The sequence below is a fragment of the Rhineura floridana genome, chromosome 7 (genome assembly GCF_030035675.1).
Source record: "Rhineura floridana isolate rRhiFlo1 chromosome 7, rRhiFlo1.hap2, whole genome shotgun sequence".
NCBI classification, from domain to species: domain Eukaryota; kingdom Metazoa; phylum Chordata; class Lepidosauria; order Squamata; family Rhineuridae; genus Rhineura; species Rhineura floridana.
The window spans coordinates 53,762,213-53,785,587 of record NC_084486.1 but is presented as its reverse complement, the minus strand read 5'-3'; the positions used below and the strand labels follow the sequence as shown (position 1 = coordinate 53,785,587).

The 23,375-nt window shown below is 40.2% G+C and overlaps 1 protein-coding gene across 1 annotated transcript in view; it reads left to right on the top strand.

The window, feature by feature from the left end:
• Positions 1 to 23,375, top strand: part of JAKMIP3 (Janus kinase and microtubule interacting protein 3) — a 181,093-nt gene that overhangs the window by 145,840 nt on the left and 11,878 nt on the right. Inside the window, exons 12-19 of the mRNA XM_061634362.1 lie at positions 5,375 to 5,458; positions 9,242 to 9,304; positions 10,778 to 10,876; positions 14,327 to 14,425; positions 14,528 to 14,581; positions 20,804 to 20,869; positions 23,034 to 23,102; positions 23,201 to 23,278. Of these exons, the coding sequence (XP_061490346.1) occupies positions 5,375 to 5,458; positions 9,242 to 9,304; positions 10,778 to 10,876; positions 14,327 to 14,425; positions 14,528 to 14,581; positions 20,804 to 20,869; positions 23,034 to 23,102; positions 23,201 to 23,278 (612 nt within the window). The remainder of the gene's footprint in view (positions 1 to 5,374; positions 5,459 to 9,241; positions 9,305 to 10,777; positions 10,877 to 14,326; positions 14,426 to 14,527; positions 14,582 to 20,803; positions 20,870 to 23,033; positions 23,103 to 23,200; positions 23,279 to 23,375) is intronic.

Here is a 23,375-nt window from a genome sequence, read left to right as displayed (position 1 = left end):
TAGATTGTTTGCAGAAGTCTGTGGAAAACCATCAGGGAGGGAGCAGATACGGGGGGGATTTCTCTCTCCTACCCAAGCCCAAATTAATTTCCATTGAATTGTATACCCAGAAACATAGGAGATAAAATTCTTCATTATAATATAAACAGAGGATTGAAACTCACCATTTCAAAATCAGTTTGAAAGTTGCAAGATGATTTATTTGGGGAGGGGGGCAGGTATGACCACAAATATCCAGTACTTAATGCTCAACACAAGGCTGCCACCAAAACCAGTATCATCACCTGAAAAATATTTATTTATTCAAAGTCCACAGTTGGGCAATACCTTTGGGTCCAACCAAAAAGTCACAAAGATGTGACAAGTTTTCAAATTCTCCAGAGCTCTTCTTTAGGCAAAATGTTACACAAAGTGGGAGCAGATGGGAAAACGAAAACAAGAACCACCAAAATGAGTAGCAAAATTAGACTGGATGTTGTAGGCATGAAGTCAGCTTGTAGACTCAACTGCAAGATGGCAATTGCAGGCTAAGTAAGGCCCTCCCATGTCCTACAGATATCAGGCTATACACCTAGGATTCTGTGATCAAGAGGCAATGGCTGTTGTCCCCAATGCTTGACAAAGTAAAGCCTAGCTTATAACCCACATCTGTCTCACATGAAGCCCTTTAAAAACATGTAAACCAGCAACATGAAAAGAGCAATTCAAATTAGGGTTGCCAGGTCAAAAGCATCCCAAACCCTGAGATTTCAGTGGCAAGCTCCAGTGATGTCATGGGGCGATCCCAGTGATATCATGGGGTGAGGCCCAATGATGTCATTAAGCATGATACATTAAGCATCAACCACACTCAAACAAAATTCTCTGATTGGAAATTAAGATAGAAATTGTAGCTAAATAAGGGTGTTTCTAGGTGAAGTGACGGGATCATTCCTTCTCACCTGCTTAGAGAGTCTGGGTAAGGAACATTTAACCTAGCTTAGCTGCTTCTGGCAAGAAGGGTTTAAGTGACCTCAGGCCAGGCCACTCACTAGAAGGCCATTGTAGAAAGAAAGCCTAGTATTGTGGAAATGTTAGATGGGAGCACCAAGCTGTAAAGATGGATGCCCCTGAAGGCTACAATTTGAAACACACTTACTAAGGGACTAAGCCCCATAGAACTCAACAGGACTTACTTCTGAGTAGATATTGTTAGGATTGTGCTGTTGGTAAGGCTTCACTAGGGATCCTCTGCTACAATATCCATATCAAGCAGAGTTGGCAACCCTTTGCCTGGAATGCCCTGCCTGCCTTTCAACGTGGCTGCTCCAAACCGCTATACAGACTTGACCTTCACTGCAGAGAGAGGTTTGAGAAATGAGTAAGAGTAAGAAGATTCTCTACTCTTCCCTGCCTACTCTGTGGGCTGCTATAAACTCACTTTGACAGCCAACCCAATTCCAATGAGTAATAATTGACAGACAGAAAACACACATGGTTTAGTCTACCTTCACAGGCAGTAGATTAGGAACAACAGCAATTGAAGCTACACTTCCCAGTATGTGAATTCTCTTTTACCAATATTGGGCAAGAAACAAACCATCATGCAAATAACAAGGTGCATAATCAGTGAATTTAAGGGGGTTGAGCTAACCACATGGAACCACTGTTGTTGCTTCTATGGATGTAAGGGAGTAAGGTCATAGGTAAATGAAATGCAAACAGACAAAGAAAAAGAAAAGACAGTGATGATTTCCTAAATGCAATACCATATCAACCACAACAAGATTCCTATGAGTAAGACAGAAAATTCAGCATCCCACAACCAGTTAGGATTCCTAACCAAAAGTAAAAAATTCCTGGCAGCCAGTCAGCCAAGGTCACAGAAATCCCCATGCAGCACAACTTGGCCCGGGGGCTGCAGTTAGTGCAGAATGCTGTGGCACGATTGCTGACATGAATGAGACCCTATCAGCACATAATACCTCTGCCCTGAAATCTGTACTGGTTGCCGATTTACTACCAGGGCAGGTTCAATGTGTGCTTTCCATGTTAAGTGTGCCACATAGTTAGGGTTGCCAGGTGCATGGCCTGAGACTGATCCTGTATCTTTAGGAGAAGAGAGAGTCAGCCAAGTGCAGGTGTTCTTGCAACTCTGTAATGAAAAAAACCACAAGGTGGAATTCTCCCTTCCCCTGCACAACTTTTAAAGATAAAGACCTCTTGGAGGCCGGGCCTGGCAACGAAGAGGTCTTCTGTATCTTTAAAAGTTGTGCAGGGGGAAGGGAGAATTCCACCTTGTGGTTTTTCCCATTACAGAGTTGCAAGAACACCTGCACATGGCTGACCTTCTCTTCTTCTAAAGATACAGGATCAGTCTCAGGCCATGCACCTGGCAACCCTACACATAGTACTTGTAATGTAATGTAATGTTTTATTTCTAGGCTACCTTTTGGCCAAATAGGCCCCCAAGGCGGCTTACACACAAATAAAAATACAAATACAAAATACAAATAAAAACAATACAATTTACAAAACAAAATCAAACTAACAAAGTCCTAACATCTCTAAAAAAAACAGGAGCAGTAAACCAAAAGCATTCATCTTCCTGGTAAAGGGCAGCCCCCAGAAAAATGTCACTAAGAGCAGGGGTGGGGGGTAAGGCAGGTGGAAATGCTTGCCTCTTTATGGTCCCAGCACAGTCTCATTCCTGCAGCAGCATGTCTAAGTTTGCAGCTCCTCCTGATAAGGCCCAGGCAGAGGGGTGGGGCAAGACAGGTGGAAATGCTTGTCCCTTGATGGTCCCAGCACAGTCTCATCCCTGCAGCAGCAGTACTTGTTCTGCTCTTGTAAGAAATCCATCCTTTGGTGTGGCAGCATCTATGCTTTGGAACTCCCTGCCTATTTCCATTAGGCAGGTGCTTCATTGTACTCATTTTGGCACCTGCTAAAAACATTTTTGTTTAGGCAAGCCTACCCAGGCATATAGAAGCTATTATGTTTTTTATATCTGTTTTTAACTCATTGTTGGTTTTGTTATTTTGAATGTTTTTAAATACCTGTCTTTAACTATTTTTGCTAATAATATTGTTTTAATTCCTTCTATAATCCACTTTGAGTTTTTTTTACAATAAAGCAGTATATAAATGTTGTAAATAAAATACAAACAAAATAAAAGGTCTCTTTGAGACACAAAGGAATTTGCCTTATACCCAGACAGGCCATTTGATACCATCTAGTTTAGTACTGATGACATGGATTAGCATTAGCTCTCCAGGATTCCAGGTAATAGCCTCTTCCAAAGATTCAGTTTTGTACCTTTGCATGTGCCCTACCACTGAGCTACAGGTCTGTTTAAAAAAGTATATTTTACAATTGTGCTTTTCAGTTCTCTTATCAGTGCACAGCATACTAGGGCAGAATCCACACCATGCGTTTAAAACACATTCAACGTATGTTTGAACCACATGAATCCCACTACAGAATTATGGAAACTGTAGTTTGTTAAGGATGGTGGGAACTATAATTGTGAAGGGGAAACTACACTTCCCATCATTCTTTGAGGGAACTCTTGCACTTTAAATGTGAGTTGGATGTGCTTTAAATGTATTATGTGGATCTGCATTACTACATAAACTTTGCCTGCATATAAATAATTTTAATTAAATATTAAAATGAAAATAAGCCACAAAGTTTACTGGGTGACCATGGGCTATGCACCATCTCTCAGTGTAATCTGCCCCTCAGGGTGAAAACAACAGAGGGGAACCATGACTACCCCAAGGAAGAAGGGCACACTTAAAATGTAGATGAAATAATAATTTGTAAATAATAATTTACAATCATAGAGTCAAGTCAAATACATATCAAGACAGTATGAAGAAATATTTATATAAGTATGAATGTCAAATATGTTTATTATTTACACAGTCTGTAAAGATATTTATAGTGCAATCCTTTGCATGTTTACTCATAAGAAATCCCCAATGTATTCAGTGGGGGTTACTCAGACAGGGAAGCATGCACAGGACTGCAATTCAGTGATAAGGAACTTCAGTCTCCCAATCCAAAATTCAGAATCATGCCACTTTAAGCTGTTTTGCAACTGTTTTATACTTGTTTTATGGTTATTAGAATTTCAATGGCTTTATTTCTTGTTGTAAGCTGCCTTGGTTTCCAACCCTACCTCACAGGATTGTTGGAAATATTCCATATATACACACTGGAGATGTAAAAATACATATACCCCATATAATAGTTTATTGTCAAAACCAAGTGACCATTGCAGAATATTTTTTTAAAGAAAGTATTAGTTTCCTACCACATAAAAGCAGTGACACCTAAGTAAGCCCTGCCTAACTGCTTAAAAAAGATTGAAGGAGGAGAGAAAGATTTACAACACAATGCTTTTCTATGTTCACTTAAAAGTACCATTGATTTTCAGCACAATCCTAACCATGTCTACTCAAAAGTAAGTCCTACTGAATTCAATGGGGTTAACTCTCGGGTATGTGGAATTAGCACTGCAGCTTTACTCCCAGAAAAGCTTCTTATTGGGAAGGTTTTCAAAACAATTAGGAATAAGAGAAATAAACTGCCCTCTTCAACAGTTCAGTAAAATTTAAACTTGTTTGACTCTTTAATTAGAAAACTGCAACATGTACACTTTTTAAAACCTTCTGTTCAAAAATTATTTGAAAGATAAAATGTATATGCCATTTTTGCAAGTAATTAAAAAATCTGCATGCACACTTTTAGTATAATTATAACTAAAACTGTTTACTGTTATGCCCATGAAGATCCTGCTGTGATCTTCAGTTGTAGTGCAATCCTGTACATGTTTACTCAGAAGCAAGTCCCAATCCTGTACAGAGAAAGTACCCTTTATGCTGCTGAAAGCTATGTATTTACTGAATTCCTGATGTAAGACAAGCAGGAAAAGGAAACTGTCCTCAGAACTTGAAATGGGGTTTAGGTATTACCTGGGGGTCAACAAATCTTGTCAATCACAACCCTGACTTCACTTATTGGCTAAAAACCTGAAAGGGCAGGGATTAAAGCAGCCAGTCCTAACAGAAGTTGCAGGGGGTGGCTGCCATTTTGGTTTATATCATTTGAACCAGACCACCTAGAAACTTAATTTAAAAAAAAATGAAAGCTAAGAGTCCGGAGATTAAGGTTACTCACCCAGAGACTCGGAAAGGACCTCCAAAAACCAGAGTCTCTGGGCAAAAACTGGAGACCTGGCAACCCTAATTCAAATTATCTGAATTTATTGTTCAATATGTGGATGTTTATACTGTGATCTCAGGCCATTCAGATGAATAAGACTGCATTGTACTTGCCATGATAGCTATCAGAGAAAGTTTGACATTTCTTCAATCCCATTCTACAGACTCGTGAGCAGCTTCAAGCAGAAATTCACAGGTCTCAAGCTCAAATAGAAGACCTAGAAAAAGCACTTGCTGAGCAAGGACAGGTAATGTGTGCAGGACAAAAATGCATCACATCCATCCAGTCTTCAGTTCAACAAATTTAGACAAAGATGACTACTGTAAGACAAAGGAATGTAAGTTTAGGTTTGCACTGCCATTGTGGCCTCAGGTATAAATATTGACTGGCACTGCAGTTAAGCAGTGGGCTGGGGGGTTGAAACGTAGATCTTCTGTGATAGGCCCAGGATCTCCTTTCTCTTCCCCCCCTTAATTTTTTTTTTACTTTGCTTGTAGGGTAGCTGGGCCCACTGCAAAGTGCAATGCTGAGGAGACCCCAACCCACCCAACATCTTAATTTCCCAGAAGCATGGATACATATAAATTAGAATATGCAAATCTTATGCAGGTTTCTATCATGGCCTGTGCCCCAAGCCCTTTAAGGACTTAGCAATGCCCCCTGAAGTGAATTAACTCATTCTGAAAATGAAGATGTTGATTAAGGAAAAGACAACAGGTATTAAAAACAGTCATATGTTAAAAAATATTTTTTATGCTGCTCTTTTCCATCATGTGCTCAGGGCAGTTTATAAAGGAGAAATTTAGAAGCAAAAGCAACAGTAAAACAATAGAAAGCCAACTCAACATGGGCCCTCTTTTCATCCTTTTCTCCACATAGTCATTCAGCATGTGGTGGAGGAAGTGGAATTGCATGCTGGCTCCACCCCTCAACTTCTGCAGCTTGGACACAATTAATATAATGTGGCCCTGCCCTCACTATCCACACATTGTGGGAAGGTCTGAAGAGGGCATCCTGCCCTACATCCATAGATTTCCTGCCCCCCAGAGATTTAGAACATGATCTAAATTTGGGGGGGGGAAGCTTATGCGCATAGACCAGGCTTCTTTCTTCAGCTCTTCTGCTAACCTGTGAGCATCGAGAATGTGGAAGAGCTGGTCCTACTGTCTTCTTCCAAATTATTGAGTTAGTGTGGGAGGATAATGCCTGAATAACACTTAAGAAAAGTCTCTATGTACTTACTGATTTGGAGCCCTTACAGTAGGGCCCCGCTTATACGGCGGGTTAGGGACCAGGCCCCCGCCGTAAAGTGGAAATCGCCGTAAAGCGGAACCCATTGACTTTAATGGGTCGCATCCCGTGAAAATGCCGCAAAATGCCGCAAAACGGCAAAATCGGCTTTAAAATGGGGAATTTCCCCTGATTGAAAGCCGCCGCACCAGCGGAACGCCGTAAAGCGGAACGCCGTAAAGCGGGGCCCTACTGTACTTAAGTTCTTATGCATGGAGGGTGTATCCTGGGGCCAGTGAGCACAATCCTACTCCATTCCGTATTGATTAAGCACATGGAGAATAAGGCTACTGTCAAGAAACAAAAACAGCAACAATAACATTAGCAGATGATCATAATATTATTCAGACAAACTCCTGGAAAAATAACAGTCATTTGCTGGACCTGAAAGGATAAAGGTGTAGGGAACAGGCAAACAATTCTGGGGAGAATGTTCCAGAGACAGAGTACTACCACAGAAAAGGTTGTCACCCACTTAAATGCCAAAGGCAGGGGCAGTTGGAGTTACGTGATAAGACCATAAGAAGACCCCTGCTGAATCAGACGAAAGGCACATCAAGTCCAGCATCTTGTTGTCACAGTGGCCAACCAGATATCTGTGGGAAGCCCAAAAGCAGGATCTGAGTGCAACAGTACTCATCCCACTTGTGATTCCCAGCAACTGGTAGGAAATAGCCATCAAGGCTGATAGCTATTGATAGCCCTGTCCTCTGTGACTTCATCTGAACCTCTTTTAAAGTTTTACTGATGGTTTAATGAATGGACAGGTCTGTATGGTAGAAAACAGTCCTTCAAACACCATGTTTACAGGCCAGTTATATAGGCAAAAACCAGCATTTTTAATTGCACCTAAAAGCCAACAATAAGCCAGTGCAGATCTTTCAACCCCAGAGACCCAAAAGGCCCATCATGTCCCCTTTCCTGTCTTTCATTCCACTTAAGCAAAAGATACTATGTGCAAAGCTGCCTTCAGTGTTTACTTTCTAGAGTTTGTGAAAATTATTGTTGAAATCAGTCTTGACAAACTTCCACAAGGCTCTGCAGCCACAACCCAAATATATCTTATATACTCTTTCTTGGTTTGATTTACTGGAGTACGCTGGAAGAAGCTTAACTTCCAAGATTTACTTCTACATGTCTGGATTGGCTCGGGTTATATATTATGAGGGCAGCTCAATATTTAATCTCTTTCACCTAAGCTTGAGGTTCCAATCTGCTAAACTATAAACAATTCTTTGATTTTGGCAGGTTTATTGCTTAACAGTGGTAGTGTATATTGCAGGGGCTTTCTCTATTCTGCATTCTGGCTTTGGGTGTTTCTTTTTGACTTTGGCTCTTCTGATCCCATCCCTATGTTTTGGGTATACAATTAATCTAAGAGGAGACTCCAAAGGCAAGCATAATAAAACCCTTCAGAAATAGTTCATTGCATTGCAGCACTGCTGAAGATACAGGCTACGTGCTGCTTGAAAAGGTATCTTGACTCTTCGGCAGTAGAAATCTGTAAAATCAGTAAGCCGATGCCCTGCTGTGTTCAGAGTTCTTTCTTGTGCATTTATTTGCCTTCTTTGGATCTCTGTCAAAGTGCCAAAGTCAAAAGGAAACACCTAGAGCCAGAATGCAGGATAGGGAAAGCCCCTGCAATATACACTACAACTGTTAAGCAATAAACCTGCCAGCTGAATGTCAAAAAGACTAAAGTAATGTCAACAGAAGATTTATGTAACTTTAAAGTTGACAATGAAGACATTGAACTTGTCAAGGATTATCAATACCTCGGCACAGTCATTAACCAAAATGGAGACAATAGTCAAGAAATCAGAAGAAGGCTAGGACTGGGGAGGGCAGCTGTGAGGGAACTAGAAAAGGTCCTCAAATGCAAAGATGTGTCACTGAACATTAAAGTCAGGATCATTCAGACCATGGTATTCCCGATCTCTATGTATGGATGTGAAAGTTGGACAGTGAAAAAAGCGGATACGAGAAAAATCAACTCATTTGAAATGTGGTGTTGGAGGAGAGCTTTGCGGATACCATGGACTGCAAAAAAGACAAATAATTGGGTGTTACAACAAATTAAACCAGAACTATCACTAGAAGCTAAAATGATGAAACTGAGGTTATCATACTTTGGACACATCATGAGAAGACATGATTCATTAGAAAAGATAATAATGCTTGGAAAAACAGAAGGGAGTGGAAAAAGAGGAAGACTGAACAAGAGATGGATTGATTCCATAAAGGAAGCCACAGACCTGAACTTACAATATTTGAACAGGGTGGTTCATGGCAGATGCTATTGGAGGTCACTGATTCATAGGGTCGCCCTAAGTCATAATCGACTTGAAGGCACATAACAACAACAACATTTGGAAAGTGCATATTTGATAGATTCAGTTTTAAATGTAAACAGAATAGAATATCTCTCCCATCCCTAGCAGCAGCTAAGCCAAGGTTCTTAGCTTCAAGATTTGTTCTTGGCTACAGAATTTGTTCTTGGTTAAGAAAGAATGAGTTTAACCATGATCGGGGATTTAGATGACATGCTAAGTCTATCTTTGGCTTAGCTGCTGCGTTGCACTGAGCTAAAAGGCTCAGGGAGGAGCAAAGCGCGTGAGAGCTCCCATCTGGGAGGCAACGTATTCGCATTGTCGTGGTAAGCCATAGTTTAGCTTAGCATGACATGTGAACCAGGCCAGTTCCCAATTCTTTCTGTAATGCTAATATGTTATTTTTCAAGGATATGAAGTGGATTGAAGAAAAGCAAGCCTTATATAGAAGAAACCAAGAGCTTGTAGAAAAGGTATTTTCTTAACACTTTTTCCCCAAAGCTTTACAAAATCAATAACTAAGGGCAAGTATGTAATCAAATAATAAGAAAAGAAAAATGTTCTCACCAATATTTCAACAAAAAGGGTATTTAATGGACCAGGTGTGCATTAGGTTTCAAAACAATAACAACAACAAAGGATTATATTTTTTCATCAAGTGCACAATAGACCTGTAGAGAAATCTGCCGCCGAGAAACAGATGGCACAATTGAGTCCAGTGAGGTATTGGCAACCTCAATATCCGTGCCATTTTGATCCTGAAGGCTAAAACAATAAGGGAATCAAAGTGTTTAAAAGTGATGTTAGCTATTTATTTATTATTTCTATTCATAAACCACCCCTTATCCCATAGAATCCCAGGGCTGTGAACATACAGATTAAAACTGTAAAACAATTAATGAAAAATTCAGTGGAAAACGACATTAAGTCAATAAAAACAGGTCAGCAGTGTCAAAAATAGCTCACAGACCTCACCCAGATGGGTTTTAAGCTCTCATCTAAAAACCATGAGTAAGGAGGATGGCCTTATTTTCATAGGAAAAGAGTTCAACAAACAGGAGACCACCACAGAGAAGGCCCTAACCTGCGTCCCCCTACATTCACCAATGGGACCACAAGACAGGCTTCCTCAGCAGCTCGCAGGACGGCACTCCATTAAGTAATTGGGTCTTTAGTCATTTAGAACTTTCTGTGTTAAAGCAAATACCTTGAACTGAGCATGGTAGCAAATGGGTAGCCAGTGCAATTCACGTAGGATCAGTGGTCTCTTTTTGCTGCATGGCTCACAGCATGTCTGGTTGCATTCTGTTGTTACAAAAAACATCACATTTACTCTTTAAAGGAGGGGTGGGAAACTCTTTTCAGCCAGAGGGCCACATTCCCTCATGCACAACATACTGGGGGCCACATGCCCGTGGTGGGTAGGGCCAGAGGCTGAGGCAATATTTCAATCTAGGATTTTCAGTTCACACTCTTAGCCACTCTGTCAGATCCACAACCATTGTCCAAATCCAGGGGTTCTCAGCTCTGAGACATGGACCACCAGTGGCCCATGAGCTTCATTCAGGTGGTCCACAGCATGTCCGTATTAAATATTTGCATTGATTTTTAATTGTATTGCTATTGCTTTATTTTATTTCTTACATTATATTTCATTGTATGACAGTTTGACTTCTATGGAATGCAAATTGTAATACAAAATGATACAATATAAAAAATAAAAGAAGCAGAAGAAAAACAATTAAAAATCATACAATATTTAGCATTGCCCATTACAATTGACACCACAGGCAGAAGAATCATTAAGTGGTCTGCCAAGATTCTGAACAATTTTCAAGTGGCCCATTGGGGGGGGAGTTTGGAAACCACTGCCCTAATCAAAGAGGCATGCCATTGGTCATTACTTTGTGGGAAATATCAAAAAAGTAATCCCTTTGCTTTTCTAGATAAAACAAATGGAGGTAGAAGAGGCTCGGTTAAAGCATGATGTTCAGGATGCTAAAGATCAAAACGAACTCTTGGAATTTCGAATATTAGAACTTGAAGTAAGTATGGACCAGAGGCTTTCCAATGGAGCACAGAACAACATACATAAATGGAGCTACAGTGATTTCTATCATGAAGCATGAGTGGCTTATTAGTGATGTATGTCAGGGGCAATCACACTTCTAACAACTCAGTGCCAACTATTAGGGTCTGTGTATCGTTGTGCTGACTTAACTAGCAAAGTAGGCGCTGAAAGTCTTTGAAGATAATGCACAGGTAACTTAATGCATGCCTGGTATTATCTTCATCGTGCTCTATCTTGTCCATTCCTGCAACACCTTTTGCTACATTTGCAGGTATAAAAAGGTAAAGGTGTCCCCGCACTTATAGTGTGAGTAGTTTCCGACTCTTAGGGTGACGTCTTGCGACGTTTACTAGGCAGACCGTATATATATGGGGTGGGATTGCCAGTTCCTTCCCCGGCCTTTCTTTACCCCCCAGCATATGCCGGGTACTCATTTACTGACCACAGATGGATGGAAGGCTGAGTGGACCTCGACCCCTTTTACCGGAGATTCAACTTCCTCCTTCCGTTGGAATCAAACTCCGGCCGTGAGCAGAGCTGAGTCTGCTCACTATGCCAGTCCAACACCCCCTGGTTGTGACTTTATGCTACTGCAGTGGACCTTTTAACGCAGACTCAGTTGCCTGTTCCCTAGTTCTACAACACACTGAAATCTTAGCTTGTTCAATAATGCCTTATGGCATGAAAAAATGCTGTTTAAATCTTCAAAAGTGTGGGTAAAAATAGTGAGAGTTCAGTTATTTTGAGCACATATGCAGACCAAGGAGAAGGGAAGTTAGATGGACACGGGCTTGCAGCTTGCTTCATAATCCCCAAAAGAAACAAAGAAACATTAACTGTTGATCACTGGATCATACAGCCTATTGTTTTAGTATTTTATAGTCTATTTGTAATTATTTTATTTCCCAGTTATTTTTATTTAGATTTTTAGCTTTAAAAAATATATGACTTCAATATCTACAGACGATCATAGGAAAACATTTACTTAATAAGCAGCTTAACTTTAAAACTTCATCCTTCTTTTCTGCAGTATGGCCAAGGTGCAGCTAGATCAGCTAGCCTTTCTAGCAAGCAAGCCACCAATCCAAAGTTGGCTCCATGCTTCAATTATCTGGGCCCCCATATTTCAGCAGTGCGAGGATTACCTCTCCAGCAAAAACAACTGCCATGAACATGGCAACCATCACTGGAACTGACATCAGTAAATGCCACTTGCCCTCAACGTTCACACAGGAACACAAGAAGCTGCCTTATACTGAGTCAGACCATTGGTCCATCTAGCTCAGTATCGTCTACACTGATTGGCAGTGGCACTCCTGGGTTTTAGGCAGGAATCTCTTCCAGCCCTACCTGGAGATGCCAGGGGATTGAACCTGGGACCTTCTACATGCAAAGCAGATGCTCTATTACTGAGGTACTTCCCTTTATGTGTCAGGCCAGACAGTTGTGTTCTAAACACAGAGCCCAGGCCCCCTTAAGCAGGCCAACTACAGGTTCATCTTTCATTTTGACAGTCTCCTTAGCAACACCCACAGCCCAGTATCCACCCTGAGCTCTTATCTCTGTCTCCCAGTAATGCCTGTCTGAGGCAAACCCCTCACAGCCCAGCACGCAGGCAACAGAATTCATACACACCATAGATTCAAAGCATATGGCTTCCCCCAAAGAATCCCAGGAACTGTAGTTTGGTAACAATTCTGGAAATTATAGCTCTTTGAAGGGTAAACTACAGTTCCCAGGATTCTTTAGGGGTAGCCACATGCTTTAAATCTATGGTGTGTACAGAGCTTCATTGTCTTGAGAACTTGTGAGCGCAAAGAACCTTTGTGCTTCATGTACCTTTGATTCTCAGACAGTACTAGGTGTGGATGCACATTAGCTGGAGCATGCTTATTGCTTATAATTTTTTTACTACTGTATTTTAAATGATTTCATTTGTTAGTTATATTATCTATATGTCTGTTTTGAGCTGTTGTATGTTTTAGAGCTCTTGACTCTTTGTTGTTTTAGTTCCTTATTGTAAACCGCCTTCAGAATTTTTTTGCATAGTAAGTGTTCTATAAGTTGACCATTTAAATAAACAAACTAAGGCAGAGGCCCTGTTGATTCAGCACATCAATAGGAAAGAGTAAATCTCCCACACTATACTAATTGGAAAGTGCTGGAAAACGTTAAAAACATACTTCATTTGCTGGGTCAGACAAAACAAAGGTACATATAATTTGGAAAAAAATTAAGGGGAGCTCAGTGGTAGTTTACATGCAAGAGGTTCCACGTTTATTCCGTGGCATCTCCACTTAAACAGATCAGGAAGCAGGTGTTGTGAAAGATCTATGCCTGGGTTTTTGGAGACCCACTCTTAGTCAGTGTAGGGCAATCAGTACTGGACAGGAAAGATAAATGGTTTGATCTAGAATAAGGCAGCTGCTAGAAGTCCTGTGCTTCCCCCACAGACTTGAATTTGTCATACATTTAGTTGTTAAAGTTCTTACTATGATCCCGTGCGCACAATACTGAATGACTGGTAAGGGATCATCTGTTTCTTTGTGCATTGTAACTGAGCAGAGACTCAGGTGCCTCTCTACATGTGTTAGCTGAGGGCCGGATAACTTTCAGAATATTTGCAAACTGAGCAGAGACAAAAAAATCAAGCTTTTTTAAATTTCCAGAGAAGAGAAAAGATGTAGGCCACATTCTCACCATACATTTATTTTACTATTGTTCCACTTTAAACAGTCATGGCTTCCCCCAAAGAATCCTGGGAAGTGTAGTTTGTGAAGACTGCTGAGAGTTGTTAGGAGACCTCCTCACAAAGCTACAATTCCGTGAGTGGTTTAACAGTCAATCTCTCTTCCCAGGGAATTCAGAGAATTGTAGCTCTGTGAGGGGAACAGGGGTCTCCTAACAACTCTCAACACCCTTCAAAAGCTACCCTTCCCAGGATTCTGTGGGGAAAATAATGATTGTGTAAAGCAGAATAAGAGTAGAATAAATGTAATGTGTGAATGTGGCCGTAATCACAAATGTGTGTTTCTGATGTTCTGAGAATGCAAGGAATGAGATGCCTGGATTTTCCTCATCATTGAAAATTCTCATTATCCAACTTTTGGGGTATGCTCAAGTTTGCAAAATGTTTCAAAATCCCTGGAAAGGAGGTTCTCAGATGAAATGCCCTGTGGACAGAAAACATGCTCTCCTATACTATTTATACACCTCATTTGTACACTTACATCACAGAAGCACAGCCTTGGATGTATCTCAAGACAGCCAGTGCTGCTCCTTATGCACAGATTCAGAATGATCAACAGTTGAACATATTTGGCTTACATATGGTTTCTATGTGAGGTATAAGGTCATGAAGTCATATTCCTAATTTAGTTGATGATTAAGCAACACCCTTTCAGCATAATTGTTCTTATTGCAGGAGCGAGAGAGAAGATCTCCAGCTATCAATTTTCACCACATTCCTTTTACGGAGGGGAAAAGTCCCCTTCAGGTCTATTGTGAAGCAGAAGGTGTAACAGTAAGTACAGCTTCATTTTGTTGTTCTTTGTTACTGCTTCATCTGAACAAAGTGTCGTGTATTATTCTGACATTTTGTTCCTTCTATACTCTGTCTTATTAGGACATACTAGTAGCAGAGCTGATGAAAAAATTGGACATTTTAGGGGATAACGCCGTAAGTGTATGTTCATTTAATAAATTGTGCATGTTTCTATTAATACGTTTAGTCCTTTTGTCCAGATGGCATTAAATAACCCCAAGCATGTTTTAAGTAGCTTCCATTTTAAAAAATACTTTTCTTACATTTTGACTGGGACAGCTATTGGCTACGGGCCAATATTTGCATGTTCTTTACATGTATGCCAATAAGGTCTTGTAAGATTTTTCATACACTATCTTAATGTTGGCTATTTAATTTTGTGTTTTTCTTTAAAAAATCAAAACTAAATGCATGAGTGGTAACACTCATCTTTTTTCTAACCCTGTCCCATTCTTTCTTATTTGCTTCAATAATTCTGAGAATTTAACTCTGTAAAATAGAATAGATTTGAGATAAAGGCAAATCTAAGGTGATCTAACTTTAAATTATTTTGTGGAACTTTTGATAAAAATGGTACAGAATTGTGTTACATAAATTCTTATTTTCTGGGATGAACTCTTACTTAATTTACAAGTGAATTTTTGTAAGTTACAGATTCTGCTGAACTACTTGTTGGTTTGATGATCCACTCAAAGATTTAAACGAGAATTAAGCATGTGATTAAGGTCACATCTGCACCTTACATTTAAAGTAGTATTACACGATTTTAATAGTCAGGTTTCCCCCAAAGAGTTTTGGAAACTGTAGTTTGTTAAGGGTGTTGAGAGTTGTTACAATTCTCAGAGTTCCCTGGGAAGACGGATTGATTGTTCAACCAGTCAGGAAATGGTAGCTCTGTGATGTAATGGGGGTCTCCTAAATGCTTTCAGCTGCCTTAACAAACTAGAGCTCTGAGGATTCTTTGGGGGAAGCCATGAGTGTTAAAGCGGTATGATACTCCTTTAAATGTAAGGTGCAGATGTGTTCTAGATCATTCCCATTGAAATCAGTGGGACTGAAAAGTGCTTACATTTGACTAGTTTGTGCCCCTTGTTTTTTGGTATGCCAACAGCTGCTTGCAGCATGTGGCAGTGCCAAGCTACATCCCTCCCTACAGCGGTGTCTCTGATACTTAGCATGGTAAGGTAGTGACAAGCTTGGGGCTATGTGGGTGTACCGGTGGGAGCACTGATTGGCTTCACCAGTTGCGCATCTCCAGTCTTTCCACTGCCCTGCCCTCACACCATTTCCAGTAAGTAGTGGCAGTGGCACAGCACCACCCCACTACACTGACTGCTTCTGTATATCATGCTGTAAGTTTGAGTAATAGCGATCTCCTGTTCACGCACACTTTCTTGAAAGAGGTGTGTAGAAGACTGCAGCTTCTGGTTTCAGTTCAGAACCTCTTGTGTGCAGAACCTTACAATTCTGGTGGCAGAATTAGGTTATGTGAGACACAGAGCTGCCACCTCTCCTTATGTCTTTTACCTTTTCCTTCACAATGCCTAGAAGGAAGGAATCTGTGACCCTCCAGACATTGTGGGAATCAACTCCAAGTATCCCTGACCTGTCCATGCTGGCTGGGCTGGTGGGAGTTGAGTCCAACAACGTTTGGAGGTTAGCAGGTTCCCCATTTCTGGAGTAGGGAAACACAGTGTGATAACATCATGCTGAGCATTGCCCTGTCCTTCTGATGTAATTTGGCCATGGATATTGGTCATGGGACTGAGGGAATGCACCATTCAATGCTGGCATCTTAAGCCATCTGTTTACCTGGATGTTACAAGGAAGGGCAAAGAAATGTGGAGCAGCGACAGCTCTGTGTCTGTTAATGTTTATTTATTTATTTATTTTTATTTATTTGTTAAATATTTATACCGCCCCACTAGCATAGCTCTCTGGGCGGTGTACAACAGAAAGTATATACAATAAAATCACATAAATCGGTACAAAAACATATATATAAAAATCCACAAAACTAAAACCAAATTGAACATATTAAACTAAAATGCCTGAGCAAAGAGAAAGGTTTTAACTTGGCGCCGAAAAGATAGCAATGTCGGCGCCAAGCACACCTCAACGGGAAGACTATTCCACAATTCAGGGGCCACCACTGAGAAGGCCCTGGTTCTGGTAACCATCCTCCGAGCCTCTCTATAAGTCGGAACTCGGAGGAGGGCCTTCGATGTTGAACGTAGTGTACGGGCAGGTTCATATCGGGAGAGGCGTTCCAGGAGGTATTGTTTAGTAGGGTTGATTTGATTTAAATCAAATCAATTTCAATCATGATTTAAATCGCTTCTCTGAAGGACTCCATCGTAATGATTTAAATCACAGTTTAAATCACTAGTGAGGAAGATTCTACTTAATCATCATTTTGTAACAGAAGTATATTATTGTTTAATATAACCTTAATACATATTCAGAGATGTAGGTTTCACTACAAAGTTGAAGTCTAGTACTGAGGAATAGTGATCCACAGCATAAACAGAGTATGAACCGAAAAGTTAGAAAATGAAGGGGGGAAACTCAGTTACATGAATACTGAGCTACTTGAACTACATTTTTCCATAAGTATAATGCTGCAATTTCACACTGTTTACTGGTATTTCAAGGAAGACTCAAGGAGAGCACATATGCAAAGTGAGGAAAATAACCCAAGGGGTTCCTAAATGGGATGCATTTTATAAAAGTCTTTTAAGTACCATATTTTTGTTCAAGCAAACCTAAGAATTAAAATGATTGAGAAGCCCACTCAAAAGCTATGGCCGAGGCAGTCCTAAGAGAAACAAAATGACAAAAAGAATATTTACTTACCTGAAGATCCTGGATGTTCAGACACACTCCCTTCATTATCTTCAAAGTAGGAGCACTTCTCATAATAATGTTGTTTCATTTGAGCAACTAGACCTTGCATTTCTTTGTTGCACTATTTACCAGGCTAGATTCAAGGTTCTAGTTTTAATTTACAAAGCCCTTTATTTATTTATTTATTTATTTATTTATTTATTTATTTTGTATCCTGCCCTTCCTCCCAGCAGGAGCCCAGGGCGGCAAACAAAGCACTAAAAACACTTTAAAACATCATAAAAACAGATCTTAAAATACATTAAAACAAAACAGTGTTAAAAACATATACAGCTTGGCCAGGATACCTTAAAGACCGTCTTATCCCTTGTATACCCAGTCGATCACTGCACTCTGCAGGTTAGGGCCTCCTGCAAATACTATCTTATCAGGACGTCCATTCTGCAGAATTGCCAGATCAGTACCAAGATCCTGTTGTGATCTTCTGTTGTAGTGCAATCCTATGCATGTTTACTCAGAAGCAAGTCCTAATCCTGTACAGAGAAAGCACTTTATGCTGCTGAAAACTATATATTTACTGAATTCCTGATGTGAGACAAGCAGGAAAAGAAAACTGTTCTCAGAACCTGAAATGTGATTTAGCTCTTGCTATTATTGTCAATCACAACCCTGACTTCACTTATTGGCTAAAGATCTGAAAGGGCAGGGATTAGAGTAGCGGGTACTACTAACAGAAGTTGCAGGGGGCTGACATTTTGGTTTATATTTTTTGAACCAGACCACCTAGAAACTTAATTTTTAAAAAAATGAAAGCTAAGAGTCCGGAGATTAAGATGAGTCACCCAGAGACCCAGGGAGGACCCCCAAAAACTAGAGTCTCCAGGCCAAAATTGGACACCTGGCAACCCTAGTTCTGCACAACATAGGAAATGGACCTTTATTGTAGTGGCAGCAACCCTTTGGAATTCCCTCCCCTTAAATATTAGACAGGCGCCATCTCTGTTATCTTTTCAGTGCCTACTGAAGACCTTCTTCTTTCAACAAGCCTTTTAAGTAGAAACCTTATCCCAGTCTGCATCTGTGTTGGAATTGCTTTTTAATATATTTTTAAGCCTTCTTTTTAAAATGTTTTTAAAGCTTTTTTAAAAAACGTTTTGTTTTAATATGTTTTTAATGGTTGTTCTGTTTTAAAATATTTTAAAGTCTGTTTTGTGATGTTTTAAAGTGTTTTTAGTGCTTTTGTTTGCCACCCTGGGTTACTACTGGGAGAAAGGGCGGGATATAAATCAAATAAATAAGTTCATTTTTCATGCATGCCTGTTTTATCCACAGCCAGGTACAGAAACAAAATATTCCCAAACAGGGTCTCTTTTACAGCTTGCTGCTGTCATGCTAGGTATTTCCCTTGTACAGTGGAGGATACATGCAGCAAAAGTTTCCTCAGGAGTCAAGACTGCATAAATACATTCTGTTCACTTTTGGTTTCACTTTCTATTCCTCTCCCCTATCCGTTGCATTTATATCCAGATTCCTCCTTGTGCAGATCTATTCCATCTCCCTCAAATTCTCTATTCATTCACATTCTGTATCTTTGCACTTAGAGAGAGGCAAGCCCTAGAGAGATAGTGAGCATGCACTTCATGTGCACCACCTGCAGAATAGGACTGATTAGGTTATCTCCCATCTCTGTAAACATATTCATAGAATATAATTAGAAGTGGTATAATTAGCTTTCACAATGATGTCTTTGACCTAGGTTTTTTTTTTTACTAATTGTTTTAAGAAAAAATTGAAATCTGATTTACATAAAAAATTCAATTTAAATCAAAAAAATCTGATTTAAATTTTTAAAATTTGATTTTTTGTGTGTTTTTTTAAACAAATCATTGATTTTTATCAAGCCTGGTGTTTCCTTGAGCTCTTTGTCTGTAGGAGACAATGTTCCAGGCAGAGAGTAGAAAATAGTGTTGTTAACCTATGTAGACAGTGGATCCCTGGTCTGTGGGCAGCTGTAGCAGCTGGGATACTAGACACACTTTTCATTGTATTGAAATACAGTTAAGGAGAAGCTGAAAGCCAGCCAAAGGTGCAGGTAGCATGAGCACAATCCAGCACAGTTGGTCATAACTAAGCAGGAATGAGGCAGTCTATTTGCAGTCTCTATTAGTATCTCGTGTTCACTCATAAATCCATTCTGCTCTAATTTTAATGTTTCAGCATTAATTAATTGTGCATTTTTTAAAAAAGCATTGAAACCTGGGTTTAATATATAATTAAACATGTATTTTTGAATATTTCTCTCAACACATACATATTTCTAAAAATATTGTCTTCCCAAAATACATATTTCTCAATAGTCCTAGACAGGCGCATCTGATGCATACTCTCACAAAGAAGGAAGAAATCCCCAGGGCACTCATGGGTTGTATTCAGTTAAGTTCTACTCAGAGTTGACCCACTGAAGTCAATAAGCTTGAGTTAGTCATACCCATTAACTTCAATAAGTCTTCTCTGAGTAGGACTAGTATTGAATATCAGAATAACCACTATTCTCAGAGCGGTTTAACAACCAATCCCTCTTCCTAGGGGATTAGAGGTCTCTTAATAACTCTGGGCATCCTTAACAAACTACAATTCCCAGGATTCTTTGGTGGAAGCCGTGAATGTTAAAGAGGTATAAGAGCTCTTTAAATGTGTGGTGCTGATATGACCCAAGTCAATAAGTGAGAGATGTGACTCTTGGCCATGAGTATTCATTACCTTATTACTTTCTGAAGGCTGTATGACCTACCACGTGGAAGAGCCTCCCCTCAGAAATAAGGCATGCACTGATTATATTATGCTTTTGGTGCTCACCTAGGCATTTCCTGACCATTAATATTGATTTGGTGCATGCTGCCAGCTACACTGAACTTCTGCACTTTAGTTTTATATTGTTTCTATTGTTTTATAATCTGTTCTTTTGTTTTTGTACACTGTTCTGGATGTCTGTTTAATACAAAGTGATCTGTAAGTGTTTGAAGGGGGAACGTCAACAACAAAAATAATGTTTTAATGATAACAATCCAGCAAAGTGAAGGGATTTGAACAGTCAGTTATAACTGGTGCTTTGATAATTTGCAATTCCTAGCCAACCACCACAGCCTCACATACCCACATGTGCATATTTATTGAAATATTTACAAACCTCACTTTGATTGAAAATATAACTAGTTGGTATACAAACACAAAAATACAATGTTACAATAATATAGTAAAACATCAACAACATATCAATTAAAATGGCTTTTTTAAAAAAAAAATCACATTGTCGGCATTGGATTATGGCCATCTAGCATTTTTTAAAAAACTCAGAACAATAGAATGATTATTACAGCCAATGCTGTTGTGAGACAAGGCTTTGTAGTTTTAGGAAATACTTTTGGGATTTGGCACAAGACCAAACTCGGAAATAGGAAAAATATGGGGAAAATGTGCTCTGAAAATAATACTCGTTTGTCCTTGCTGCAGAACTTAACAAATGAAGAGCAAGTAGTTGTGATACAAGCACGGACGGTTTTGACATTAGCCGAAAAGGTAATGACATTGTTGCCCCCCTCCTCTCTTTGGGACTGGCTCAAGGACCGCTTTCTCTGGCATAGCACTGTAATGATCAGTGGGAGTATAGTGGTGTAACTCAGTATTTTTGCCCTCCTGGCCAACCCTGCATTCAAAGGAAACTCTAAGAACTGGGATGCTTAAGAACAGATGTTTATTGTGGAATCAGTGCTTTGCATATTTGCAGCATCCACACAATGTCATTGGCATAGAAATGCCAGCCTATCCCCCCCCCATTTATTCCAGATTTACCTTTTCTTGGGGGAAATGCAATAAGTAAAAATAGCATGGTGCCAACAACCCATTTGCAATGTTACAATATTTCAACAGTTCATTGGAAAACTAAGTCCTCATCAGGAAGCACCCTTGGTCTATGCATTACTTAGTGGATGCTGTTTGAAATTATTTCCATGCATTTGACTTCCTCATGCCACTACCATAACATGTAGCGTGTCTCATCTGTTGGTACTTTTTTGCATCAAGTGAAGCATTTCTATGCCAGCACTACAATGTGCAGCACAGATGTTGGAACACTCTCTGTATGGCAGAAGAGCCACATGATGGTGCTGGTACTGGGATGATGCCCAAAGAGAGGCCATGTCAACTGGCATCTGCACAATTAAGGCAACATATAGAGTTATCCAAAGAATACCTTGTGAATTGGTTAATGTGGTATGTAATGTCATAAAAGGTCATTTTCACTTGCATGATATTCTGTAGAAATGTCTCTTGACAATTAAATTGGTGTAAGTGGGACCTGTAACAAAAGGTTACAGTGTGCAATCAGGGCTGGTCCTGGAATCCTGGGCAAGAAGTGCCTTCAGTGCCGCCTCCCCCATTCAGCTTCACAGGGCCAACCAGAGGGTTTACGGGGCCTGGTGCAGCTGTGTCATTGGGGGGCCTGCTGCTGCCCCCTACAAGGACCCATGGATATGTATACAAAGGTGGGGGCCACATGCAAGAATGATTGCATGCTCTGACTACATGTGAGAATTCTCACCTGCAGTTCCACCAGGCCCTGGGATCACCCTGTAGAATCCTGAAAAAAAAGTTGCAGACAATTGCTTTTTACCACCCTAGATCACTGAAGACAGTACATTAAAAAAACACGGCCACTTTCAGCTTGGCACACTGGGCAATTGCCCAGCTTGCCCACCCCTAAAGCCAGCCCTGTGTGCAGAGCTCCTGTTCATTGTTCCAGCCAGCCAGCCAGCCATTCTCACTCCCTTCAGTTTTTTGTTCCCCTCCCTAACAGATATTTAGCATTTTTTGGCCACTGAGCATACTAAGTCCTTATTGGGCTGTTTGTGGGTTGATTTTTTTTTCCTCCTGTAGTTTTCCCCCTGAAATATTTTTCTACTTCTGCAAACTTTAGGATCACCTGAGCACACCGATACCTCTGTTTTGTTTCTTGGTAGCCCCATTTTGGCTTCAGAGCTGTCCTAACACAACACTGGAGCTTGCTGTCCATGGGTATGGTGATCTTGTAAACATGAATGCCCTCTTTGCAGCATCCTTAAGCATCTTCAAGACAAGGAGTAGGGAACCTTTTCCAGAACCAAGAGCTGCATTCCCATCTGGAGGCATATGCTAGTGATGGGCAGGGCCAGAGGCAAAAGTAGGCATTGCAAATTTTACTTATGTACACTAGGCTAGTTTCTACACACTCGTCTCTATCCTCCATCCAGGCAAGCATGAGGCATTATCAGAGACCAAGGACACATTCCATCCAGGAAAAAATACTCAAGGAATGTATGAAGTAGGGCTAGTGAAGAATGTGGCTGGGGAAAGGGGGTGTGGTTGAGGAGAAGGTATGGCCTGGAGAGAGTCCTGAGTGCCAGATAGGCAGGCCTAGAGAGTGACATCTGGCCCACGGCCCTGCGATTTCCCACCTCTGTTCAAGAATGAATCCAATATTCAGATTATGCTCACTGGATCATGCATTCTTGGAACATGATCACAGGAGACAAATTGCCAGACTCCAAAAACTGGTTGTTCATTTTTGTTAGCAATATACTGGAGCGTTTTGGTTTTCATCGAATTGCTTAATTATGTGAGATCAATAATAAAAGAGAAGTTATAACACCTGCTCTATTGTCAAATCTGATTATCTGACTTTTCCTTTTTCATCGTGTCTATGTAGTGGTTAGAGCAGATAGAAGTAACAGAATCTGCCCTACAGCAAAAGATGATAGACCTAGAGAATGAAAAGGTAATGAAATAATTCATCAAAACAATTTAAAACCTCAATCCCACACAGCACTTAACAGAGAGACAGCCAATATAACACAAATCTCTTTCTATCTCTAGGAACTATTTAGTAAACAAAAGGGATATTTGGATGATGAGCTTGATTACAGGAAGCAGTCCTTAGACCAAGCACATAAGGTAAGTCAAAGAGTTACTGGAAGAATCAGACAACATGGATTGGAGTGAATATCCCATATTTCATCAGTTTATAGAAGCCTGTTAGTTAAAACTGAGA